Raw genomic sequence first — 22,548 nt, 5'->3', positions numbered from 1 at the left:
CATTGGGGCTTCTCTTCTCTTCATTGGTTAGACATTGGGGCTTCTCGTCTCTTCATTGGTTAGACATTGGGGCTTCTCGTCTCTTCATTGGTTAGACATTGGGGCTTCTCTTCTCTTCATTGGTTAGACATTGGGGCTTCTCTTCTCTTCATTGGTTAGACATTGGGGCTTCTCGTCTCTTCATTGGTTAGACATTGGGGCTTCTCGTCTCTTCATTGGTTAGACATTGGGGCTTCTCGTCTCTTCATTGGTTAGACATTGGGGCTTCTCGTCTCTTCATTGGTTAGACATTGGGGCTTCTCGTCTCTTCATTGGTTAGACATTGGGGCTTCTCTTCTCTTCATTGGTTAGACATTGGGGCTTCTCGTCTCTTCATTGGTTAGACATTGGGGCTTCTCTTCTCTTCATTGGTTAGACATTGGGGCTTCTCGTCTCTTCATTGGTTAGACATTGGGGCTTCTCTTCTCTTCATTGGTTAGACATTGGGGCTTCTCTTCTCTTCATTGGTTAGACATTGGGGCTTCTCTTCTCTTCATTGGTTAGACATTGGGGCTTCTCTTCTCTTCATTGGTTAGACATTGGGGCTTCTCTTCTCTTCATTGGTTAGACATTGGGGCTTCTCGTCTCTTCATTGGTTAGACATTGGGGCTTCTCGTCTCTTCATTGGTTAGACATTGGGGCTTCTCTTCTCTTCATTGGTTAGACATTGGGGCTTCTCTTCTCTTCATTGGTTAGACATTGGGGCTTCTCTTCTCTTCATTGGTTAGACATTGGGGCTTCTCTTCTCTTCATTGGTTAGACATTGGGGCTTCTCGTCTCTTCATTGGTTAGACATTGGGGCTTCTCGTCTCTTCATTGGTTAGACATTGGGGCTTCTCTTCTCTTCATTGGTTAGACATTGGGGCTTCTCGTCTCTTCATTCGTTAGACATTGGGGCTTCTCGTCTCTTCATTGGTTAGACATTGGGGCTTCTCTTCTCTTCATTGGTTAGACATTGGGGCTTCTCGTCTCTTCATTGGTTAGACATTGGGGCTTCTCGTCTCTTCATTGGTTAGACATTGGGGCTTCTCGTCTCTTCATTGGTTAGACATTGGGGCTTCTCGTCTCTTCATTCGTTAGACATTGGGGCTTCTCGTCTCTTCATTGGTTAGACAGTGAGGCTTCTCTTCTCTTCATTGGTTAGACATTGGGGCTTCTCGTCTCTTCATTGGTTAGACATTGGGGCTTCTCGTCTCTTCATTCGTTAGACATTGGGGCTTCTCGTCTCTTCATTCGTTAGACAGTGAGGCTTCTCTTCTCTTCATTGGTTAGACATTGGGGCTTCTCGTCTCTTCATTCGTTAGACATTGGGGTTTCTCGTCTCTTCATTGGTTAGACATTGGGGTTTCTCGTCTCTTCATTGGTTAGACATTGGGGCTTCTCGTCTCTTCATTCGTTAGACAGTGAGGCTTCTCTTCTCTTCATTGGTTAGACATTGGGGCTTCTCTTCTCTTCATTGGTTAGACATTGGGGCTTCTCGTCTCTTCATTGGTTAGACATTGGGGCTTCTCGTCTCTTCATTCGTTAGACAGTGAGGCTTCTCTTCTCTTCATTGGTTAGACATTGGAGCTTCTCGTCTCTTCTTTCGTTAGACATTGGGGTTTCTCGTCTCTTCATTGGTTAGACATTGGGGCTTCTCGTCTCTTCATTGGTTAGACATTGGGGCTTCTCGTCTCTTCATTCGTTAGACAGTGAGGCTTCTCTTCTCTTCATTGGTTAGACATTGGGGCTTCTCTTCTCTTCATTGGTTAGACATTGGGGCTTCTCGTCTCTTCATTCGTTAGACAGTGAGGCTTCTCTTCTCTTCATTGGTTAGACATTGGGGCTTCTCTTCTCTTCATTGGTTAGACATTGGGGCTTCTCTTCTCTTCATTGGTTAGACATTGGGGCTTCTCTTCTCTTCATTGGTTAGACATTGGGGCTTCTCTTCTCTTCATTGGTTAGACATTGGGGCTTCTCTTCTCTTCATTGGTTAGACATTGGGGCTTCTCTTCTCTTCATTGGTTAGACATTGGGGCTTCTCGTCTCTTCATTGGTTAGACATTGGGGCTTCTCGTCTCTTCATTGGTTAGACATTGGGGCTTCTCTTCTCTTCATTGGTTAGACATTGGGGCTTCTCTTCTCTTCATTGGTTAGACATTGGGGCTTCTCGTCTCTTCATTGGTTAGACATTGGGGCTTCTCGTCTCTTCATTGGTTAGACATTGGGGCTTCTCTTCTCTTCATTGGTTAGACATTGGGGCTTCTCGTCTCTTCATTGGTTAGACATTGGGCTTCTCGTCTCTTCATTGGTTAGACATTGGGGCTTCTCTTCTCTTCATTGGTTAGACATTGGGGCTTCTCGTCTCTTCATTGGTTAGACATTGGGGCTTCTCGTCTCTTCATTGGTTAGACATTGGGGCTTCTCTTCTCTTCATTGGTTAGACATTGGGGCTTCTCTTCTCTTCATTGGTTAGACATTGGGGCTTCTCGTCTCTTCATTGGTTAGACATTGGGGCTTCTCGTCTCTTCATTGGTTAGACATTGGGGCTTCTCTTCTCTTCATTGGTTAGACATTGGGGCTTCTCGTCTCTTCATTGGTTAGACATTGGGGCTTCTCGTCTCTTCATTGGTTAGACATTGGGGCTTCTCTTCTCTTCATTGGTTAGACATTGGGGCTTCTCGTCTCTTCATTGGTTAGACATTGGGGCTTCTCTTCTCTTCATTGGTTAGACATTGGGGCTTCTCTTCTCTTCATTGGTTAGACATTGGGGCTTCTCGTCTCTTCATTGGTTAGACATTGGGGCTTCTCTTCTCTTCATTGGTTAGACATTGGGGCTTCTCTTCTCTTCATTGGTTAGACATTGGGGCTTCTCTTCTCTTCATTGGTTAGACATTGGGGCTTCTCTTCTCTTCATTGGTTAGACATTGGGGCTTCTCTTCTCTTCATTGGTTAGACATTGGGGCTTCTCGTCTCTTCATTGGTTAGACATTGGGGCTTCTCGTCTCTTCATTGGTTAGACATTGGGGCTTCTCTTCTCTTCATTGGTTAGACATTGGGGCTTCTCTTCTCTTCATTGGTTAGACATTGGGGCTTCTCTTCTCTTCATTGGTTAGACATTGGGGCTTCTCTTCTCTTCATTGGTTAGACATTGGGGCTTCTCGTCTCTTCATTGGTTAGACATTGGGGCTTCTCGTCTCTTCATTGGTTAGACATTGGGGCTTCTCGTCTCTTCATTGGTTAGACATTGGGGCTTCTCTTCTCTTCATTGGTTAGACATTGGGGCTTCTCGTCTCTTCATTCGTTAGACATTGGGGCTTCTCGTCTCTTCATTGGTTAGACATTGGGGCTTCTCTTCTCTTCATTGGTTAGACATTGGGGCTTCTCGTCTCTTCATTGGTTAGACATTGGGGCTTCTCGTCTCTTCATTGGTTAGACATTGGGGCTTCTCTTCTCTTCATTGGTTAGACATTGGGGCTTCTCGTCTCTTCATTCGTTAGACATTGGGGCTTCTCGTCTCTTCATTGGTTAGACAGTGAGGCTTCTCTTCTCTTCATTGGTTAGACATTGGGGCTTCTCGTCTCTTCATTGGTTAGACATTGGGGCTTCTCGTCTCTTCATTCGTTAGACATTGGGGCTTCTCGTCTCTTCATTCGTTAGACAGTGAGGCTTCTCTTCTCTTCATTGGTTAGACATTGGGGCTTCTCGTCTCTTCATTCGTTAGACATTGGGGTTTCTCGTCTCTTCATTGGTTAGACATTGGGGCTTCTCGTCTCTTCATTGGTTAGACATTGGGGCTTCTCGTCTCTTCATTCGTTAGACAGTGAGGCTTCTCTTCTCTTCATTGGTTAGACATTGGGGCTTCTCTTCTCTTCATTGGTTAGACATTGGGGCTTCTCGTCTCTTCATTGGTTAGACATTGGGGCTTCTCGTCTCTTCATTCGTTAGACAGTGAGGCTTCTCTTCTCTTCATTGGTTAGACATTGGAGCTTCTCGTCTCTTCTTTCGTTAGACATTGGGGTTTCTCGTCTCTTCATTGGTTAGACATTGGGGCTTCTCGTCTCTTCATTGGTTAGACATTGGGGCTTCTCGTCTCTTCATTCGTTAGACAGTGAGGCTTCTCTTCTCTTCATTGGTTAGACATTGGGGCTTCTCTTCTCTTCATTGGTTAGACATTGGGGCTTCTCGTCTCTTCATTGGTTAGACATTGGGGCTTCTCGTCTCTTCATTCGTTAGACAGTGAGGCTTCTCTTCTCTTCATTGGTTAGACATTGGAGCTTCTCGTCTCTTTTTTCGTTAGACATTGGGGTTTCTCGTCTCTTCATTGGTTAGACATTGGGGCTTCTCGTCTCTTCATTGGTTAGACATTGGGGCTTCTCGTCTCTTCATTCGTTAGACAGTGAGGCTTCTCTTCTCTTCATTGGTTAGACATTGGGGCTTCTCGTCTCTTCATTGGTTAGACATTGGGGCTTCTCGTCTCTTCATTGGTTAGGCATTGGGGCTTCTCGTCTCATCATTGGTTAGACATTGGGGCTTCTCGTCTCTTCATTGGTTAGACATTGGGGCTTCTCGTCTCTTCATTGGTTAGACATTGGGGCTTCTCGTCTCTTCATTGGTTAGACATTGGGGCTTCTCGTCTCTTCATTGGTTAGACATTGGGACTTCTCGTCTCTTCATTGGTTAGACATTGGGGCTTCTCGTCTCTTCATTGGTTAGACATTGGGGCTTCTCGTCTCTTCATTGGTTAGACATTGGGGCTTTTCTTCTCTTCATTCGTTAGACATTGGGGCTTCTCTTCTCTTCATTGGTTAGACATTGGGGCTTCTCTTCTCTTCATTGGTTAGACATTGGGGCTTCTCTTCTCTTCATTGGTTAGACATTGGGGCTTCTCTTCTCTTCATTGGTTAGACATTGGGGCTTCTCTTCTCTTCATTGGTTAGACATTGGGGCTTCTCTTCTCTTCATTGGTTAGACATTGGGGCTTCTTTTCTCTTCATTGGTTAGACATTGGGGCTTCTCTTCTCTTCATTCGTTAGACATTGGGGCTTCTCTTCTCTTCATTGGTTATATATTGGGGCTTCTCTTCTCTTCATTGGTTAGACATTGGGGCTTCTCTTCTCTTCATTGGTTAGACATTGGGGCTTCTCTTCTCTTCATTGGTTAGAAATTGGGGCTTCTCTTCTCTTCATTGGTTAGACATTGGGGCTTCTCTTCTCTTCATTGGTTAGACATTCGGCCTTCTCTTCTCTTCATTGGTTAGACATTGGGGCTTCTCTTCTCTTCATTGGTTAGACATTGGGGCTTCTCTTCTCTTCATTGGTTAGACAGTGAGGCTTCTCTTCTCTTCATTGGTTAGACAGTGAGGCTTCTCTTCTCTTCATTCGTTAGACATTGGGGCTTCTCTTCTCTTCATTGGTTAGACATTGGCGTTTCTCTTCATTGGTTAGACATTGGGGCTTCTCTTCTCTTCATTGGTTAGACATTGGGGCTTCTCTTCTCTTCATTGGTTAGACATTGGGGCTTCTCTTCTCTTCATTGGTTAGACATTGGGGCTTCTCTTCTCTTCATTCGTTAGACAGTGAGGCTTCTCTTCTCTTCATTGGTTAGACAGTGAGGCTTCTCTTCTCTTCATTCGTTAGACATTGGGGCTTCTCTTCTCTTCAATGGTTAGACATTGGGGCTTCTCTTCTCTTCATTGGTTAGACATTGGGGTTTCTCTTCATTGGTTAGACATTGGGGCTTCTCTTCTCTTCATTGGTTAGACATTGGGGCTTCTCTTCTCTTCATTGGTTAGACATTGGGGCTTCTCTTCTCTTCAATCGTTAGACCTTGGGGCTTCTCTTCTCTTCATTGGTTAGACATTGGGGCTTCTCTTCTCTTCATTCGTTAGACAGTGACACTTCTCTTCTCTTCATTGGTTAGACAGTGAGGCTTCTCTTCTCTTCATTCGTTAGACATTGGAGCTTCTCTTCTCTTCAATGGTTAGACATTGGGGCTTCTCTTCTCTTCATTGGTTAGACATTGGGGTTTCTCTTCATTGGTTAGACATTGGGGCTTCTCTTCTCTTCATTGGTTAGACATTGGGGCTTCTCTTCTCTTCATTGGTTAGACATTGGGGCTTCTCTTCTCTTCATTGGTTAGACATTGGGGCTTCTCTTCTCTTCATTGGTTAGACATTGGGGTTTCTCTTCATTCGTTAGACATTGGGGCTTCTCGTCTCTTCATTGGTTAGACATTGGGGCTTCTCTTCATTCGTTAGACATTGGGGCATCTTGTCTCTTCATTGGTTAGACATTGGGGCTTCTCTTCATTGGTTAGACATTGGGGCTTCTTGTCTCTTCATTGGTTAGACACTGGGGATTCTCTTCTCTTCATTGGTTTGACATTGGGGCTTCTCTTCTCTTCATTGGTTAGACACTGGGGCTTCTCTTCTCTTCATTGGTTAGACACTGGGGCTTCTCTTCTCCTCATTGGTTAGACACTGGGGCTTCTCTTCTCTTCATTGGTTAGACATTGGGGCTTCCATTCTCTTCATTGGTTAGACATTGGGGCTTCTCGTCTCTTCATTGGTTAGACATTGGGGCTTCTCGTCACTTCATTGGTTAGACATTGGGGCTTCTCTTCTCTTCATTGGTTAGACAGTGAGGCTTCTCTTCTCTTCATTGGTTAGACATTGGGGCTTCTCGTCACTTCATTGTTTAGACATTGGGGCTTCTCTTCTCTTCATTGGTTAGACATTGGTGCTTCTCTTCTCTTCATTGGTTAGACATTGGGGTTTCTCTTCATTGGTTAGACATTGGGGCTTCTCGTCTCTTCATTGGTTAGACATGGGGGCTTCTCGTCTCTTCATTGGTTAGACGTTGGGGCTTCTCGTCTCTTCATTGGTTAGACATTGGTTAGACTTCTGGAGCGTGTGTGAGTGTGTGTGTGTTAGGGGGATGTGACTCACCTATTATTCCGTAGCCTCTTCCCTGCACAGCCCACATTCCCACAGAGACCCACAGGCTACAGTCACACCACCCCAAACAGGCCTGGAATCCTAGGAACGCTTTTCCTATGTGCTCAGGTTACCACACACACACACACACACACACACACACACACACACACACACACACACACACACACACACACACACACACACACACACACACACACACACACACACACACACACACACACACCCCACCACTACTTCCTCTGTCGCTAACACGATAACAGTGGCTAGTGAATAGTAGTCATAGAGTAGGCTACATAAGTGTAGTCAGATAGAACTACGTCATAAAGGTGTGTGTGTGTGTGTGTGTGTGTGTGTGTGTGTGTGTGTGTGTGTGTGTGTGTGTGTGTGTGTGTGTGTGTGTGTGTGTGTGTGTGTGTGTGTGTGTGTGTGTGTGTGCGTGCTAGCGTTCTTATGCATTTTGCCTGTGCGTGCAAGCCAGTAGCCCAGAAATAGTCTATAGCCATCTATAGGGCCATAATCCCATGTCCACCCAGCTACACACACACTCCGTGTTTGGATCAAAGCAGCGGTTTGGGAGAGGATTTGCCCAGCCCTTTGAACTGCGTTAGAATACCCACAGAGGGGGTTGGAGATGTAGAGATGTAGTGAAGTGGTATTGGCCAGGGTCATATTCGGTTGGTTACGAAATGGAAGAAAACAGACTGAAACAGGGAGGAATCTACCTGAAGTTGTCCAATAAGAAACACTCGTTTTCCTTTTCCGTTGCAAAAATGTTTGCTACGTTTTGAAATGTGTGCACTAATGAATACAAACCAGTCCTCTCATACCAGTGACTATTATCCACGTCTCTGCCTGGTTCACCTCTTACCTTTGGTTCTCTAACAAAGAGCTACTGAAGACGTCAGCTGTTATCTTTAGCCAGGGGTAAAGTTATCTAGCCTGAGTGCATGTCTGTTTGTGCTATCATGCCAACTCAATCATGTCACTGAAACAAGTTTGGCTTGATAATGACATCAATGGCAGGAACACAGACAGATCTGGATCCAGGCTCAAGGCAATCCTGATCAACTCAAAAACCTGAAGTGTGGCACACCAGGACCAGAGTTAACTGGTCGTGTCATGCTATACATGCACAAGAAGAAACACAACTTCCCAGTTGAACTAATATTGACAGAACGACTCCATTCTCCTAGTCTGATGAGGCCAGGAGGACAGAGCAACCTGTATATTGGCTCTATTTACAACAGTCATCAGCTACAGTTGCTCCTTTAACAACATACTGTCAGTGGACTCTTTTGACCAAGTGTCACCTGCTTGTATTTTACTGGGTGACTTTCACTTTGACTTGAGTCATTTTCTATTAGGGTATCTTTACTTTTACTCAAGTATGACAATTGGGTACTTTTTCCACCACTGGTGCTTGGCTATGGTGGGGTGTGTAAAAGTAGAGCTGTGCTCCCCTCTGCCCTTACAGCAGCTGAGAGTGTGAACCCTGACCCCCTTCACTCAACACCCTCATAACCCCCAAAGCCCACTCTACACTGCATGTGTATGTGTGTGTGTGCGTGCGTGCTAAAGCCAAGGGTTGAGTGTCTGAGTTGACTACTCCCTTTGTTTTCGGCAATGTATACATTGTGTAATTGGGTATGTCGCTCTCTCCCTCTCTCTCTCTCTCCCTATCTCTCTCTCTCTCTCTCTCTCTCTCTCTCTCTTTATCTCTCTCTCTCTCTTTCTCTCTCTCTCCCTCTCTCTCTCTCTCTCTCTCTTTCTCTCTCTCTCTATCTTTCTCTCTCTATCTCTCTCTCTCTCTCTCTCTCTCTCTCTCTCTCTCTCTCTCTCTCTCTATCGCTCTCTCTCTCTATCTCTATCTCTCTCTCTATCTCTCTCTCTCTCTCTCTCTCTCTCTCTCTCTCTCTCAATTCAAACAGCTCTACTGGCATGGGAAACGTATGTTTACATTGCCAAAGCAAGTTAAATAGATAATAAACAAAAGTGAAATAAACAATCAGAAATGAACAGTAACCATTACACTCACACAATATTATGCCTATGTACAGTGTTGTAACAATGTGCAAATAGTTCAAATACAAAAGGGAAAATAAATAAACATAAATATGGGTTGTATTTACAATGGTGTTTGTTCATCACTGCGGTCCCTTGTCTTGTGGCAACAGGTCACAAATCTTGCTGCTGTGATGGCACACTGGTATTTCACCCAAAATACATGGGAGTTTATCAAAATTGGATTTGTTTTCAAATTCTTTGTGGGTCTGTGTAATCTGAGGGAAATAATATGGTCATACATTGGCAGGAGGTTAGGAAGTGCAGCTCAGTTTCCACCTCATTTTGTGGGCAGTGTGCACATAGCTTGTCTTCTCTTGAGAGCCATGTCTGACTTCGACGGCCTTTCTCAATAGCAAGGCTGTGCTCACTGAGTCTGTACATAGTCAAAGATTTCCTTAATTTTGGGTCAGTCACAGTGGTCAGGTATTGTGCCAATGCATTCCAGTTTGCTCAGTTTTTTTAAATCTTTTAGTTTTTCTCATGATTTGGTTGGGTCTAATTGTGTTGGTGTCCTGGGGCTCTGTGGGGTCTCGCTCTCTCTCTCTGAGACGTGTGAGTGGTGAGTGTCTGCGGTGTCGTATGGAATTTATTATGGTGATGGTATACATTTGCGTACATCTGTTTTTCTCTCTGTATGTGTGTTTACCTAACTGCTGTTTACATGGGGAGTGTAAGTTCTGGACACACTTACACACACACTCACACACACACACACACACACACACACACACACACACACACACACACACACACACACACACACACACACACACACACACACACACACACACACACACAGACATACAAACACACACACACACACACACACACACACACACACACACACACACACACACACACACACACACACACACACACACACACACACACACACACACACACACACACACACACACACACACACACACACACATGCACAGACCCACACACACACATACCCACACAAACATACATGCACAGACCCACACACACACATGCACAGACCCACACAAACATACATGCACACACACACACACACACACACACACAGGTCTGGCAGGGTTCTACAGTACAACCATTTTACGATTTTACTTGCATTTGCACCAGTGCGCCTAGAAAAATTAAGGAAGTTAAGAACAAATTCTTATTTACAATGACGGCCTACTTGTAAAGCCCCCATGTCCAAACCCTCCCCTAACGACACTGGGCCAATTGTGCACCGCCTTATGGGACTCCCGATTATGGCCGGTTGTGATACAGCCCAGGATCGAATCCGGGTCGATCGTGACGCCTACTAGCACTGCAGTGCAGTGTCCCAGACCGCTGCGCCACTCGGGAGCCCTAAAATTATAATTACCTCAAATATTTTTCATGGTGCTCCTTAATGTCTTTTTGTGTGCCTACATTTGATAAAAAATGGTCAGCTTAGAGCCCTGTGGGCAGACAGACAGGTGGTCCAACCGCAGCAGGTATTAACTGACACCCCCACGCTCTCCCCTATCCCCACCCACACATGCCCCCTCTTGCCCCCCCCCCCCCTAACCTCAGCTATCTGGGGCCTCCTCGGCATGTGGGTGTGAGAGGCATGGGGGCTGATGGGGGGTAGGCACTACAGAGGATGAGGGGGGGGGTCTGCTTCAGTCCCTTTACTCCTTCTCTTCCACACACACACACACACACACACACACACACACACACACACACACACACACACACACACACACACACACACACACACACACACACACACACACACACACACACACACACACACACACACACACACACACACACACACTTTAACTTTAACCTGTTGTATACATCATGCTACTGCTGCCACCTGCTGGTAAGTCAGTAGAAAAGCAGTGTCAGGTAAAGTTGTACCTAGATGCTGATAATGGGTCAGTTTTGAATTCCCTCCATAGGTTTGGGGGGAGGGGGGCTGTCCCTGGATCTACACCTAGGGGAAACTTCATTCCAGAGCCACATAACCCAGCGGTTGTCCATTCACTTTCACAAGAGAAAGCAGCTGAAAAACATCCTCTCTATCTGACATACTCCTTTTAATATCTCCACCTTCTGTTCCTCTCCTCCTCTGAGCCCAACCCTCCCATCGCTCTCTCAATCCAAAGGCCTTTATTGGCATGGGAAACATATGTTAACATTGCCAAAGCAAGTGAAGTAGATAATATACAAAAGTGAAATAAACAATAAAAATGAACTCTCTCCCTCTCTCCCACCCTTGTTATGATGAGGCAGAGGCCTGTGTGTGTGTGTGTGTGTGTGTGTGTGTGTGTGTGTGTGTGTGTGTGTGTGTGTGTGTGTGTGTGTGTGTGTGTGTGTGTGTGTGTGTGTGTGTGTGTGTGTGTGTGTGTGTGTGTGTGTGTGTGTGTGTGTGTGTGTGTGAGTGTGCATTCGTGCGCGTTCATGCATGTACTGTGCATTCGGAAAGTTACGTTACAGTCTTATTCTAAAATGTATTTATTTGTTTTTCCTCATCAATCTACACACAATACCCCATAATGACAAATCAAAAACTGTTGTTTGCAAATTTGATAAAAATTACAACCAAAAAAACGGAAAAATCACATTTACATAAGTATTCAGACACTTTACTCAGTACTTTGTTGAAGCACTTCGGCAGTGATTACAGCCTCTAGTCTTCTTGGGTATGACATTACAAGCCTGGCACACCTGTATTTGGGGAGTTTCTCTCATTCTTCTCTGCAGAACCTCTCAAGCTCTGTCAGGTTGGATGGGGAGCATCACTGCACAGCTATTTTCAGGTCTCTCCAGAGATGTTCGATCGGGTTCAAGTCTGGGCTCTGGCTGGGCCACTCAAGGACATTCAAAATCTTTTCCTGCATTGTCTTGGCTGTGTGCTTAGGGTCGTTGTCCTGTTGGAAGGTGTACCTTCGCCCCAGTCTGAGGTCTGGAGCAGGCTTTCATCAAGGATCTCTCTGTACTCCGTTCATCTTTCCCTCGATCCTGTCTAGTCTCCCAGTCCCTGCCACTGCAAAACCTCCCCACAGCATGATGCTGCCACCCCCATGCTTCACCGTAGGGATGGTGTCAGGTTTACTCCAGACGTGACGCTTGGCATTCAGGCCAAAGAGTTCAATCTTGGTTTCATCAGACTAGAGAATCTTGTTTCTCATGGTCTGAGAGTCCTTTAGGTGCTTTTTTGGCAAACTCCAAGTGGGCTGTCAGGCTACATTGGAGTCTGGCCACTCTACCATAAAGGCTTGGTTGGTGGAGTGCTGCAGAGATGGTTGTCTTTCTGGAAGGTTCTCCCATATCCACAGAGGAACTCTGGAGTTCTGTCAGAGTGACCATCGGGTTCTTGGTCACTTCCCTGATCAATGCGCTTCTCCCCTGATTGCTCAGTTTGGGCGGGCGGCCAGCTCTAGGAAGAGTCTTGCTGGATCCAAATTTCTTCCATTTAAGAATGATGGAGGCATTGTGTTCTTGGGGACCTTCAATGCTGCAGAAATGTTTTGGGACCCTTCCCCAGATCTGTGCCTCGACACAATCCTGTCTCGGAGCTCTACGGACAATTATTTCAACTTCCTGGCTTGGTTTTTGCTCTGACATGCATTGTCAACTGTGGGACCTTATATAGACAGGTGTGTGCCTTTCCAAATCATGCCCAATCAATTGAATTTACCACAGGTAAACGTCTCAAAGATGATCAATGGAAACAGGATGCACCTGAGCTCAATTTTCAGTCTCATAGCAAAGGGTCTGAATACTTATGTAAATAAGGTATTTTATTTGTATTGTTTTTATACATTTTCAAACATTTCTAAAAACTTGTTTTTGCTTTTTCATTGTGGGGTATTGTGTGTAATTTATTGAGGGAAAACATATATTTAATCCATTTTAGAATAAGGCTGTAACGTAACAAATGTGGGATAAGGGAAGGGGTCTGTATACTTTCCGAATGCACTGTCTGTCTTTGTGTGTTTGTAAATGTGTCTGCATGCGTACGTGTGTTTAGAGTGTTTATGCTGTATGTGAGTATAGGTTTCCCTGCACAGCATGTGGTCGTGTGTGTGTGTGTGTGTGTGTGTGTGTGTGTGTGTGTGTGTGTGTGTGTGTGTGTGTGTGTGTGTGTGTGTGTGTGTGTGTGTGTGTGTGTGTGTGTGTGTGTGTGTGTGTGTGTTTATGAACATATGGGATGTGGGTGAGTAGAAGGAGGAGGGTGAGAAAGCTATAATGAGAACAAAGGAGGGGTGAGCAGAGGGTGAGGATGTGGTTTTGGGGACTTCGTCATCTTTCCCTACATGGCTTTTCCCATCAGTGTGTGTGGTCTGTCTGCTGTTGGCTCATACTCCACTGGTTTGGTGATGCAGCTGGTCCCTTTCACAGTGAGTTGACAGTACAGACCTAGACCACTACGTACTTCCACACCCAGCCACTGGTACACGCAACACGTTGAAATAATGACTGTGTTATATCTATTCACCACCAGAGGACATCAGTGTTCCAGAATTACACCACGTACTAAACCAGTGTTCCCCAGCTCCAGTTCTCCAGGACCCCCTACAGCACACATTTTTGTTGTCTCCTCGGACAAACTCAACTGATTTAACTCATTGAGGGCTTGATGATTAGTTGACAAGTTGAATCAGGTGTGCTTGTCCAGGGGCTACAACACAAATGTGTCCTGCTGGGAAACTCTACAGTACACTAGACTACAGTCTTCTATTTACTGCACAGGTATCAAACTCATTCCACGGAGGGCCGAGTTCGCTCCTCCGTTGTACTTGATTGATTAATTAAGGTCACTAATTACTAAGGGACTCCCCACACCTGGTTGTCGAGGGCTTTATTGAAAGGGAAAAATAAAAACCTGCAGGCCCTCCATGGAATGATTTTGAAACCCCTGATCTACTGTGTCTTGATGCTGGCTTCATTCTCTCCACTCTAAGAGGAATGCTCTTAAAGCAGGTGTGATAGAAGGATCTATACTCGGGCTGTTTAGTGATGTTACTGTCCTTTAGCCCTGTCATTACATGTGGTACTCTGCAATCTTTGAGGGACCAAATATGAGGACATGACCTCTACCGCTCTGCTCTCCTCTCCTCTAACAAGAGAGGGATTTATTCCACCATGTTAACGAGGTATACATATATAGGTATATATGTGTATATATGTATACATGTACACTGCTCAAAAAAATAAAGGGAACACTTAAACAACACAATGTAACTCCAAGTCAATCACACTTCTGTGAAATCAAACTGTCCACTTAGGAAGCAACACTGATTGACAATAAATTTCACATGCTGTTGTGCAAATGGAATAGACAACAGGTGGAAATTATAGGCAATTAGCAAGACACCCCCAATAAAGGAGTGGTTCTGCAGGTGGTGACCACAGACCACTTCTCAGTTCCTATGCTTCCTGGCTGATGTTTTGGTCACTTTTGAATGCTGGCGGTGCTTTCACTCTAGTGGTAGCATGAGACGGAGTCTACAACCCACACAAGTGGCTCAGGTAGTGCAGCTCATCCAGGATGGCACATCAATGCAAGCTGTGGCAAGAAGGTTTGCTGTGTCTGTCAGCGTAGTGTCCAGAGCATGGAGGCGCTACCAGGAGACAGGCCAGTACATCAGGAGACGTGGAGGAGGCCGTAGGAGGGCAACAACCCAGCAGCAGGACTGCTACCTCCGCCTTTGTGCAAGGAGGAGCAGGAGGAGCACTGCCAGAGCCCTGCAAAATGACCTCCAGCAGGCCACAAATGTGCATGTGTCTGCTCAAACGGTCAGAAACAGACTCCATGAGGGTGGTATGAGGGCCCGACGTCCACAGGTGGGGGTTGTGCTTACAGCCCAACACCGTGCAGGACGTTTGGCATTTGCCAGAGAACACCAAGATTGGCAAATTCGCCACTGGCGCCCTGTGCTCTTCACAGATGAAAGCAGGTTCACACTGAGCACATGTGACAGACGTGACAGAGTCTGGAGACGCCGTGGAGAACGTTCTGCTGCCTGCAACATCCTCCAGCATGACCGGTTTGGCGGTGGGTCAGTCATGGTGTCGGGTGGCATTTCTTTGGGGGGCCGCACAGCCCTCCATGTGCTCGCCAGAGGTAGCCTGACTGCCATTAGGTACCGAGATGAGATCCTCAGACCCCTTGTGAGACCATATGCTGGTGCGGTTGGCCCTGGGTTCCTCCTAATGCAAGACAATGCTAGACCTCATGTGGCTGGAGTGTGTCAGCAGTTCCTGCAAGAGGAAGGCATTGATGCTATGGACTGGCCCCCCCGTTCCCCAGACCTGAATCCAATTGAGCACATCTGGGACATCATGTCTCGCTCCATCCACCAACGCCACGTTGCACCACAGACTGTCCAGGACTTGGCGGATGCTTTAGTCCAGGTCTGGAAGGAGATCCCTCAGGAGACCATCCGCCACCTCATCAGGAGCATGCCCAGGCGTTGTAGGGAGGTCATACAGGCACGTGGAGGCCACACACACTACTGAGCCTCATTTTGACTTGTTTTAAGGACATTACATCAAAGTTGGATCAGCCTGTAGTGTGGTTTTCCACTTTAATTTTGAGTGTGACTCCAAATCCAGACCTCCATGGGTTGATAAATTTGATTTCCATTGATAATTTTTGTGTGATTTTGTTGTCAGCACATTCAACTATGTAAAGAAAAAAGTATTTAATAAGAATATTTCATTCATTCAGATCTAGGATGTGTTATTTTAGTGTTCCCTTTATTTTTTTGAGCAGTGTATATATATGTGCAGCCAATTAAGAAGTGACTCTGCTGACACTGCTGTTTGGGACAAGTAAAGTCCTGGCTCATTCTCATACTAGGCCTCTCTGCCAAACATGTGTGTGTGTGTGTGTGTGTGTGTGTGTGTGTGTGTGTGTGTGTGTGTGTGTGTGTGTGTGTGTGTGTGTGTGTGTGTGTGTGTGTGTGTGTGTGTGTGTGTGTGTGTGTGTGTGTGTGTGTGTGGTTGAATTGGGAGGTGGGGGTTCCTTAGTTCAGGGGTGCGGTGGAGGGGTGGGGTGATATAATGTACTAGCTTAAGTATATATTGACAAAAGCACATTATCACAGCATACTACATGTTGTGGAGGGACCTACGGTTTTGGGGGGGAGAATTACTGTGAGGGTCAGTTCTGGTAACTCACTAGTGGTGACTATTCAGCAGTCTGATGGTCTGGGGGTAGAAGCTATTGGGCAGTCTGATGGTCTGGGGGTAGAAGCTATTGGGCAGCCTGATGGTCTGGTGGTAGAAGCTATTGGGCAGTCTGATGGTCTGGTGGTAGAAGCTATTGGGCAGCCTGATGGTCTGGGGGTGGAAGCTATTGGGCAGCCTGATGGTCTGGTGGTAGAAGCTATTGGGCAGCCTGATGGTCTGGTGGTAGAAGCTATTGGGCAGTCTGATGGTCTGGGGGTAGAAGCTATTGGGCAGCCTGATAGTCTGGGGGTAGAAGCTATTGGGCAGTCTGATGGTCTGGCGGTAGAAGCTATTGGGCAGCCTGATAGTCTGGGGGTAGAAGCTATTGGGCAGCCTGATGGTCTGGGGGTAGAAGCTATTGGGCAGCCTGATGGTCTGGGGGTAGAAGCTATTGGGCAGCCTGATGGTCTGGTGGTAGAAGCTATTGGGCAGCCTGATGGTCTGGTGGTAGAAGCTATTGGGCAGCCTGATGGTCTGGTGGTAGAAGCTATTGGGCAGCCTGATGGTCTGGTGGTAGAAGCTATTGGGCAGCCTGATGGTCTGGTGGTAGAAGCTATTGGGCAGCCTGATGGTCTGGGGGTAGAAGCTATTGGGCAGCCTGATGGTCTGGGGGTAGAAGCTATTGGGCAGTCTGATGGTCTGGTGGTAGAAGCTATTGGGCAGCCTGATGGTCTGGTGGTAGAAGCTATTGGGCAGCCTGATGGTCTGGGGGTAGAATCTTGGAATGGGATGTACACAGCCGAGGCGATAATCCCTGAGAACCCACGTATACCAAGTTGCTGCTAAAAACTCTGGTTCTAAAATAGTGCATTTTACTAATTTCTTGGATTTGATAAATAAGTGTAACCTACTAACACTAGACATCTCAGTGATCCTTCTCTTTTAACAGTGCCGTCAAAACTGCTTTCAAAAGTGTGTTTTCCGGCGACTGCATTAAGAATGTTGTAGGCTACAATTACTGGTTATGCATATTTCTTTCCCTTGCAATTTGAATGGAATATTATTTTCTCGCATAGAATGCGAAAGCTGTACATTTGAATAGGTGAACTATTCTACTTTGAGGTTGTCTGATTTTGCTGTTGCTCGTGTTGTTGGCTGTGGAATATTAAATGTGAACAAAAAAAATTCATTCGATAATTCAAATAAAGAAAGGTACTGGGTCTCAGCTCAGCCTGGATCTCATTTGGATCATAGGTACTGGGTCTCGCATCCCGGCGGGACCCGGCCCAATTGAACCCCTGCATGCGTGTGCGTGAGTGCTTCTGTGTGTTCGTTCATTGTCCTGAGCTATAAAAGGATCCTCATTTCTGTCACGCCACCCCGGCATCTCATCACTCATTATTATGATAGACGAGGGGTGTTAGGCGAACCTGGGGCAACACACACACACATGGACACACACAAACACACTGACCACTCATTCCTCCCCAGGGGACCTTGTATGAGACCACACATGGCAATGACTCAGATAGTTCACTTCTAACCCTCTATCTGTAGAACAAGAAATAGGCCCTGCAGCCACTAATCACTGAATTGGAGTTTAATGCACAGTAAAGGCATTAGAGCATAGAAATATAAACTATAATTAGAATGCTTGATTATAGTAATTCTATATCTATGGCATTAGGGTCCCTGGTTAACATCCTACAGACTCATAAGCTCACAGCATATTGGCTTTTGAAAGAGACCATCATTCTAGCCTTTCACTGTGTATGTCTCCAGTAGGAGATTGTATTACCCTGTTATAACCACAGGGAGGCATGTGGGAGCAGACCATCTCCTATACCCCACGGTGGGACCAATCTTACGTTACAAGCACGCACACTCGCACACACACACACTGCTTACCCTACAAACCTGGTCATTAGTCTGAAGTGGTGGTGAAATGAAACATATCCAGTGTAGCTCCCTTTGTGTTGAGAGAGAGAGAGAGAGAGAGAGAGAAGCCCATAGAGGGGGTGTTAATTGGCATTAATGATGAGAGCTGAGCTATAGCAGACACATCTAGCTTGCAGAGAAAGAGGGAGGGAGGGAAAAATAGAGGTATATAATAGGACTAATTACAGGTTATCAAACTTGATATAGCAGCAAGGTAATTACAGCGTCAGAAAAAGGTATGTGTGTTTGCATAATTATGCATAATTATTTGTGATTAAACAGTCATTCATCCGTCTGTCTGTTTGTCTGTATGTATTTTTGTATTTATTTATTGTCTGGTTCTTTTCTCTTCATCTCTCTCGCTCTCTCTCGCTCTCTCTACATCTCTCTCTCACTCTCTAATTCTTCATCTCTCTCTCTCGCTCTCTCTTTATCTCTCCCTCTCTCTTCCCTCATCACACAGCTGTTAGGCACATGGGGCAAATTCTAGTATCACCAGTAGCCCCAGTAATTCCTCCCTGTCCCAGGAGCCTTTGGGGCATGTAGACTTGGCATGCCATCCTTCTTCTACCCATGGGTCCACACCCTTCATCACTCCTCACGCCCCACCGTCGCACCCCGTCTTCCTTTCATCTCATACCGTCTCCACCCTGTTTCCTAGTACTGCCTTCCTTCGTCTCTCCTCATCTCTCCCTGTCTTTCCTCGTCTCCCCCCATTTAGCTCAACCCTACCCCTCCCTGCTTAAATTGGGGATATCCATTAGGCTTTAGGAAGCAAAAAGCTATGGGAGAGCTGCAATGAATTGTGCTGGGAAATGTCGAATCTGGTTCAACAATTGTCTCACTTAACCTACCCCTCTGTGCTTCCTCATTGGTCTATTGTGGATATCCAATTAGCCTTATAGAGAAATTTATCAGTTGCTGTCTAAATATCTCCCTCTCTTTCCCTCTCGCTCTTCCCCTCTCTCCATTTCCCTCCCTTCTCTCTCTCTCTGAGTTCATGCAAACGGTTGTGTTTTGCTCCCAGGATCTGAGGGTTGAGTAATGGCCATGCCCCTGTCTTGTGATGTACTATGCTGGCTTCTTGCCCAAAGTAAAGTTGCCAATGTTCCTCTCCTGTACTCTTTAGTACTCCTGTGGGGTAGAAGTCAAGACAGTCTGCCCGGTGACTGATGAGTCAGACATAGAGACAGCCCGGGACACAGCAGACATGTCATGTTATCACCCCAAGCAAGAACAGACTGACTGAACAGAATGACGCTCCTAATACTATAATCCTCAGGAGAATTATGTGATAGCTCCTAATCCTAATGTCAGATATCGTCTGGATGTTACCTAACGTTGTAGGAACGTTCACGGTTTGCTGGGATAGATGTTGCTGGCCTGCTAATGTCACCTCTCTCAGCTGGGAGACAGAATATCTGCTTTGAGTTATTCAAACAATTGTATTTTATTATTCTGTGTTATCACCCATGATCAACTATTTCAGCAGTCTTTGGTGATTTAGAACAGGGACCAACACATTTCATACAGTTTTGTGATCGTTTTGTGTTGCCAGACATCAAAAGTGTATTCACCTTTAGAGGAGTTGTTTAAACGGATGGGGGAGAGGCCAGTTCTAGTTGACTGGAGGGTATAGGTTAAAACCATAGAGCTGGAATGTTTCAGGTCAACCTACCTTCCACCCCCTCCACACACACACACACACACACACACACACACACACACACACACACACACACACACACACACACACACACACACACACACACACACACACACACACACACACACACACACAGTACAGTGCCTTCAGAAAGTATTCAGACTCCTTGACTTTTTCCACATTTTGTTATGTTACAGCCTTATTCTAAAATGGATTCAATAAAATAACACATCTGAAAACAGTTTTTTAGAAATGTTTGCAAATTTGTTAAATTTTTTAAATCTGAAATACCTTATTTACATAACTATTCAGACCCTTTGCCATGCGACTCGAAATTGAGCTCAGGTGCATCCTGTTTCCATTGATCATCCTTGATATGTTTCTACAACTTGATTAGAGTCAACCTGTGGTGAATTCAATTGATTGGACCTGATTTGTAAAGGCACACACCTCTCTGTATAAGGTCCCACAGTTGACAGTGCATGTCAGAGCAAAAACCAAGCCATGATGTCAAAGGAATTGTCCGTAGAGCTCCGAGACAGGTTTGTGCGAAGGCACAGATCTGGGGAAGGGTACCAAAAAATGTCTGCAGTATTGAAGGTCCCCAAGAACACAATGCATCCATCATTCTTAAATGGAAGAAGTTTGGAACCACCATGACTCTGGCCATGGGCTAGCCGCCCGGCCAAACTGAGCAATCGGGGGAGAAGGGCCTTGGTCAGGGAGGTGACCAAGAACCCGATGGTCACTCTGACAGAGCTCTAGAGTTCCGTTGTGGAGATGGGAGAACCTTCCAGAAGGACAACCATCTCTGCGGCACTCAGGCCTTTATGGTAGAGTGGCCAGACGGAAGCCACTCCTCAGTAAAAAGCACATGACAGCCTGCTTGGTGTTTGCCAAAAGGCACCTAAAGACTCTCAGACCATGAGAAACAAGATTCTCTGGTCTGATGAAACCAAGATTGAACTCTTTGGCCTGAATTCCAAGCTTCACGTCTGGAGGAAACCTGGCACCATCCGTACAGTGAAGCATGGTGGTGGCAGCATCATGCTGTGGGGATGTCTTTCAGCAGCAGGGACTGGGAGACTAGACAGGATCGAGGGAAAGATGAAGGGAGATGAAAACCAGCTCCAGAGCACTCAGGACCTCAGACTGGGGCGAAGATTCACCTTCCAACAGGACAACGACCCTAAGCACACAGCCAAGACAATGCAGTAGTGGCTTCGGGACAAGTCTCTGAATGTCCTTGAGTGGCCCAACCAGAGCCCAGACTTGAACCTGATCGAACATCGAAAAACAAACCTTTATTTAACTAGGCAAGTCAGTTAAGAACACATTCTTATTTACAGTGACAGCCTACCGAGGAACAGTGGGTTAACTGCCTTTCAGTTAACCCCAGAAATACAGGTGTGCCAGCTTGTGGCGTCATACCTAAGACTCGATGCTGTAATCACTGCCAAAGGTGCTTCAACCAAGTACTGAGTAAAGGGTCTGAATACCTATGTAAATGTGATATTTCCCCCAAAATAAAAAAAGAATTAGCAAACATGTATAAAAAGTGATTTTTGCTTCGTCATTAGGGGTTATTGTGTGTAGATTGATGAGGAAACGATTTAATACATTTCAGAATAAGGCTGTAACGTAAAAAAAAATTGGAAAAAGTCAAGGGGTCTGAATACATTCCAAAGGCAATGTATATCCCCAAGTACTGTACTGTATATTCCTTTGTCCCACAGCTTTTCTCTAACAACACTCCAGCAGTTCTATCCTTTTGAGGGTCCTAAGCAAGATTTTGTTGGGGTCCCCCCCACCTTGCAGCAAAACCTTTAGTGGCTCTTGATGGTGTAGAGTAAAATTGAAGTTTTATTTCCTGCAATTAAAACAAATTGGTCATTGGCCGGAGATAAAATGTAGCAATTTAAAGCAACTTTCATGCAATTCTATTCATTTTGCCATGGGGCAGAGATAATATTTTTGCAGTTCTACAGCAAATTTCCTGCAATCCCATGCATTTTGCCATGGGGTGGAGAGACATTTTTGCACTTTTAAAGCAAATTTCCTGCAATTCTACACATTTTGCCATGACTTATGCCAATGTTAATATGATACACTACATGACAAAAAGTATGTGGACACCTGCTTGTCGTAAATCTCATTCCAAAATCATGGACATTAATATGGAGTTGGTCCCCCCCTTTTCTGCTATAACAGCCTCCACTCTTCTGGAATGGCTTTTCACTAGATGTTGGAACATTGCTGCAGGGACCTGAATCCATTCAGCCACAAGAGCATTAGTGAGGTCGGGCACTGATGTTGGGCGATTAGGCCTGGCCCGCAGTCGGCATTCCAATTCATCACAAAGGAGTTTGATGGGGTTTAGGTCAGGACTATAATGTCAATGTATGCTGTAGCGTTAAGATTTCCCTTCACTGGAACTGAAAAACAGCCTCAGACCATTATTCCTCCTCCACCAAACTTTACAGTTGGCACTATGCATTCGGACAGGTAGCGGACAGGTAGCGTTCTCCTGGCCAAACCCAGATTCTTCCATTGGACTGCCAGACTGTGAAGTGTGACTCATCACTCCATAGAAAGCGTTTCCACTGCTCCAGACTCCAATGGCGGCGAGCTTTATACTACTCCAGCCAACGTTTGGCATTGCGCATGATGATCTTAGGCTTGTCTGCGGCTGCTCGTCCATGGAAACCCATTTCACGAAGCTCCCGATGAACAGTTTTTGTGCTGACGTTGCTTC

The 22,548-nt window shown here is 45.7% G+C and overlaps 1 protein-coding gene across 1 annotated transcript in view; it reads right to left on the bottom strand.

Annotated features, from left to right (window-relative positions):
* Positions 1 to 10,591: 10,591 nt before the first annotated feature.
* LOC120019860 (ephrin type-B receptor 1-like) overlaps positions 10,592 to 22,548 on the bottom strand; it is a 120,681-nt gene continuing 108,724 nt past the window's right edge. Inside the window, exons 4-6 of the mRNA XM_038963273.1 lie at positions 16,650 to 16,822; positions 16,287 to 16,550; positions 10,592 to 10,652 (exon numbers count right to left, since the gene is read on the bottom strand). Coding sequence (XP_038819201.1) covers positions 10,592 to 10,652; positions 16,287 to 16,550; positions 16,650 to 16,822 — 498 coding nt within the window. The remainder of the gene's footprint in view (positions 10,653 to 16,286; positions 16,551 to 16,649; positions 16,823 to 22,548) is intronic.

Source organism: Salvelinus namaycush, chromosome 25, assembly GCF_016432855.1.
Source record: "Salvelinus namaycush isolate Seneca chromosome 25, SaNama_1.0, whole genome shotgun sequence".
Lineage (NCBI taxonomy): Eukaryota > Metazoa > Chordata > Actinopteri > Salmoniformes > Salmonidae > Salvelinus > Salvelinus namaycush.
The sequence above is the reverse complement of the archived record's forward strand: the minus strand, read 5'-3'. Positions and strand labels throughout refer to the sequence as shown.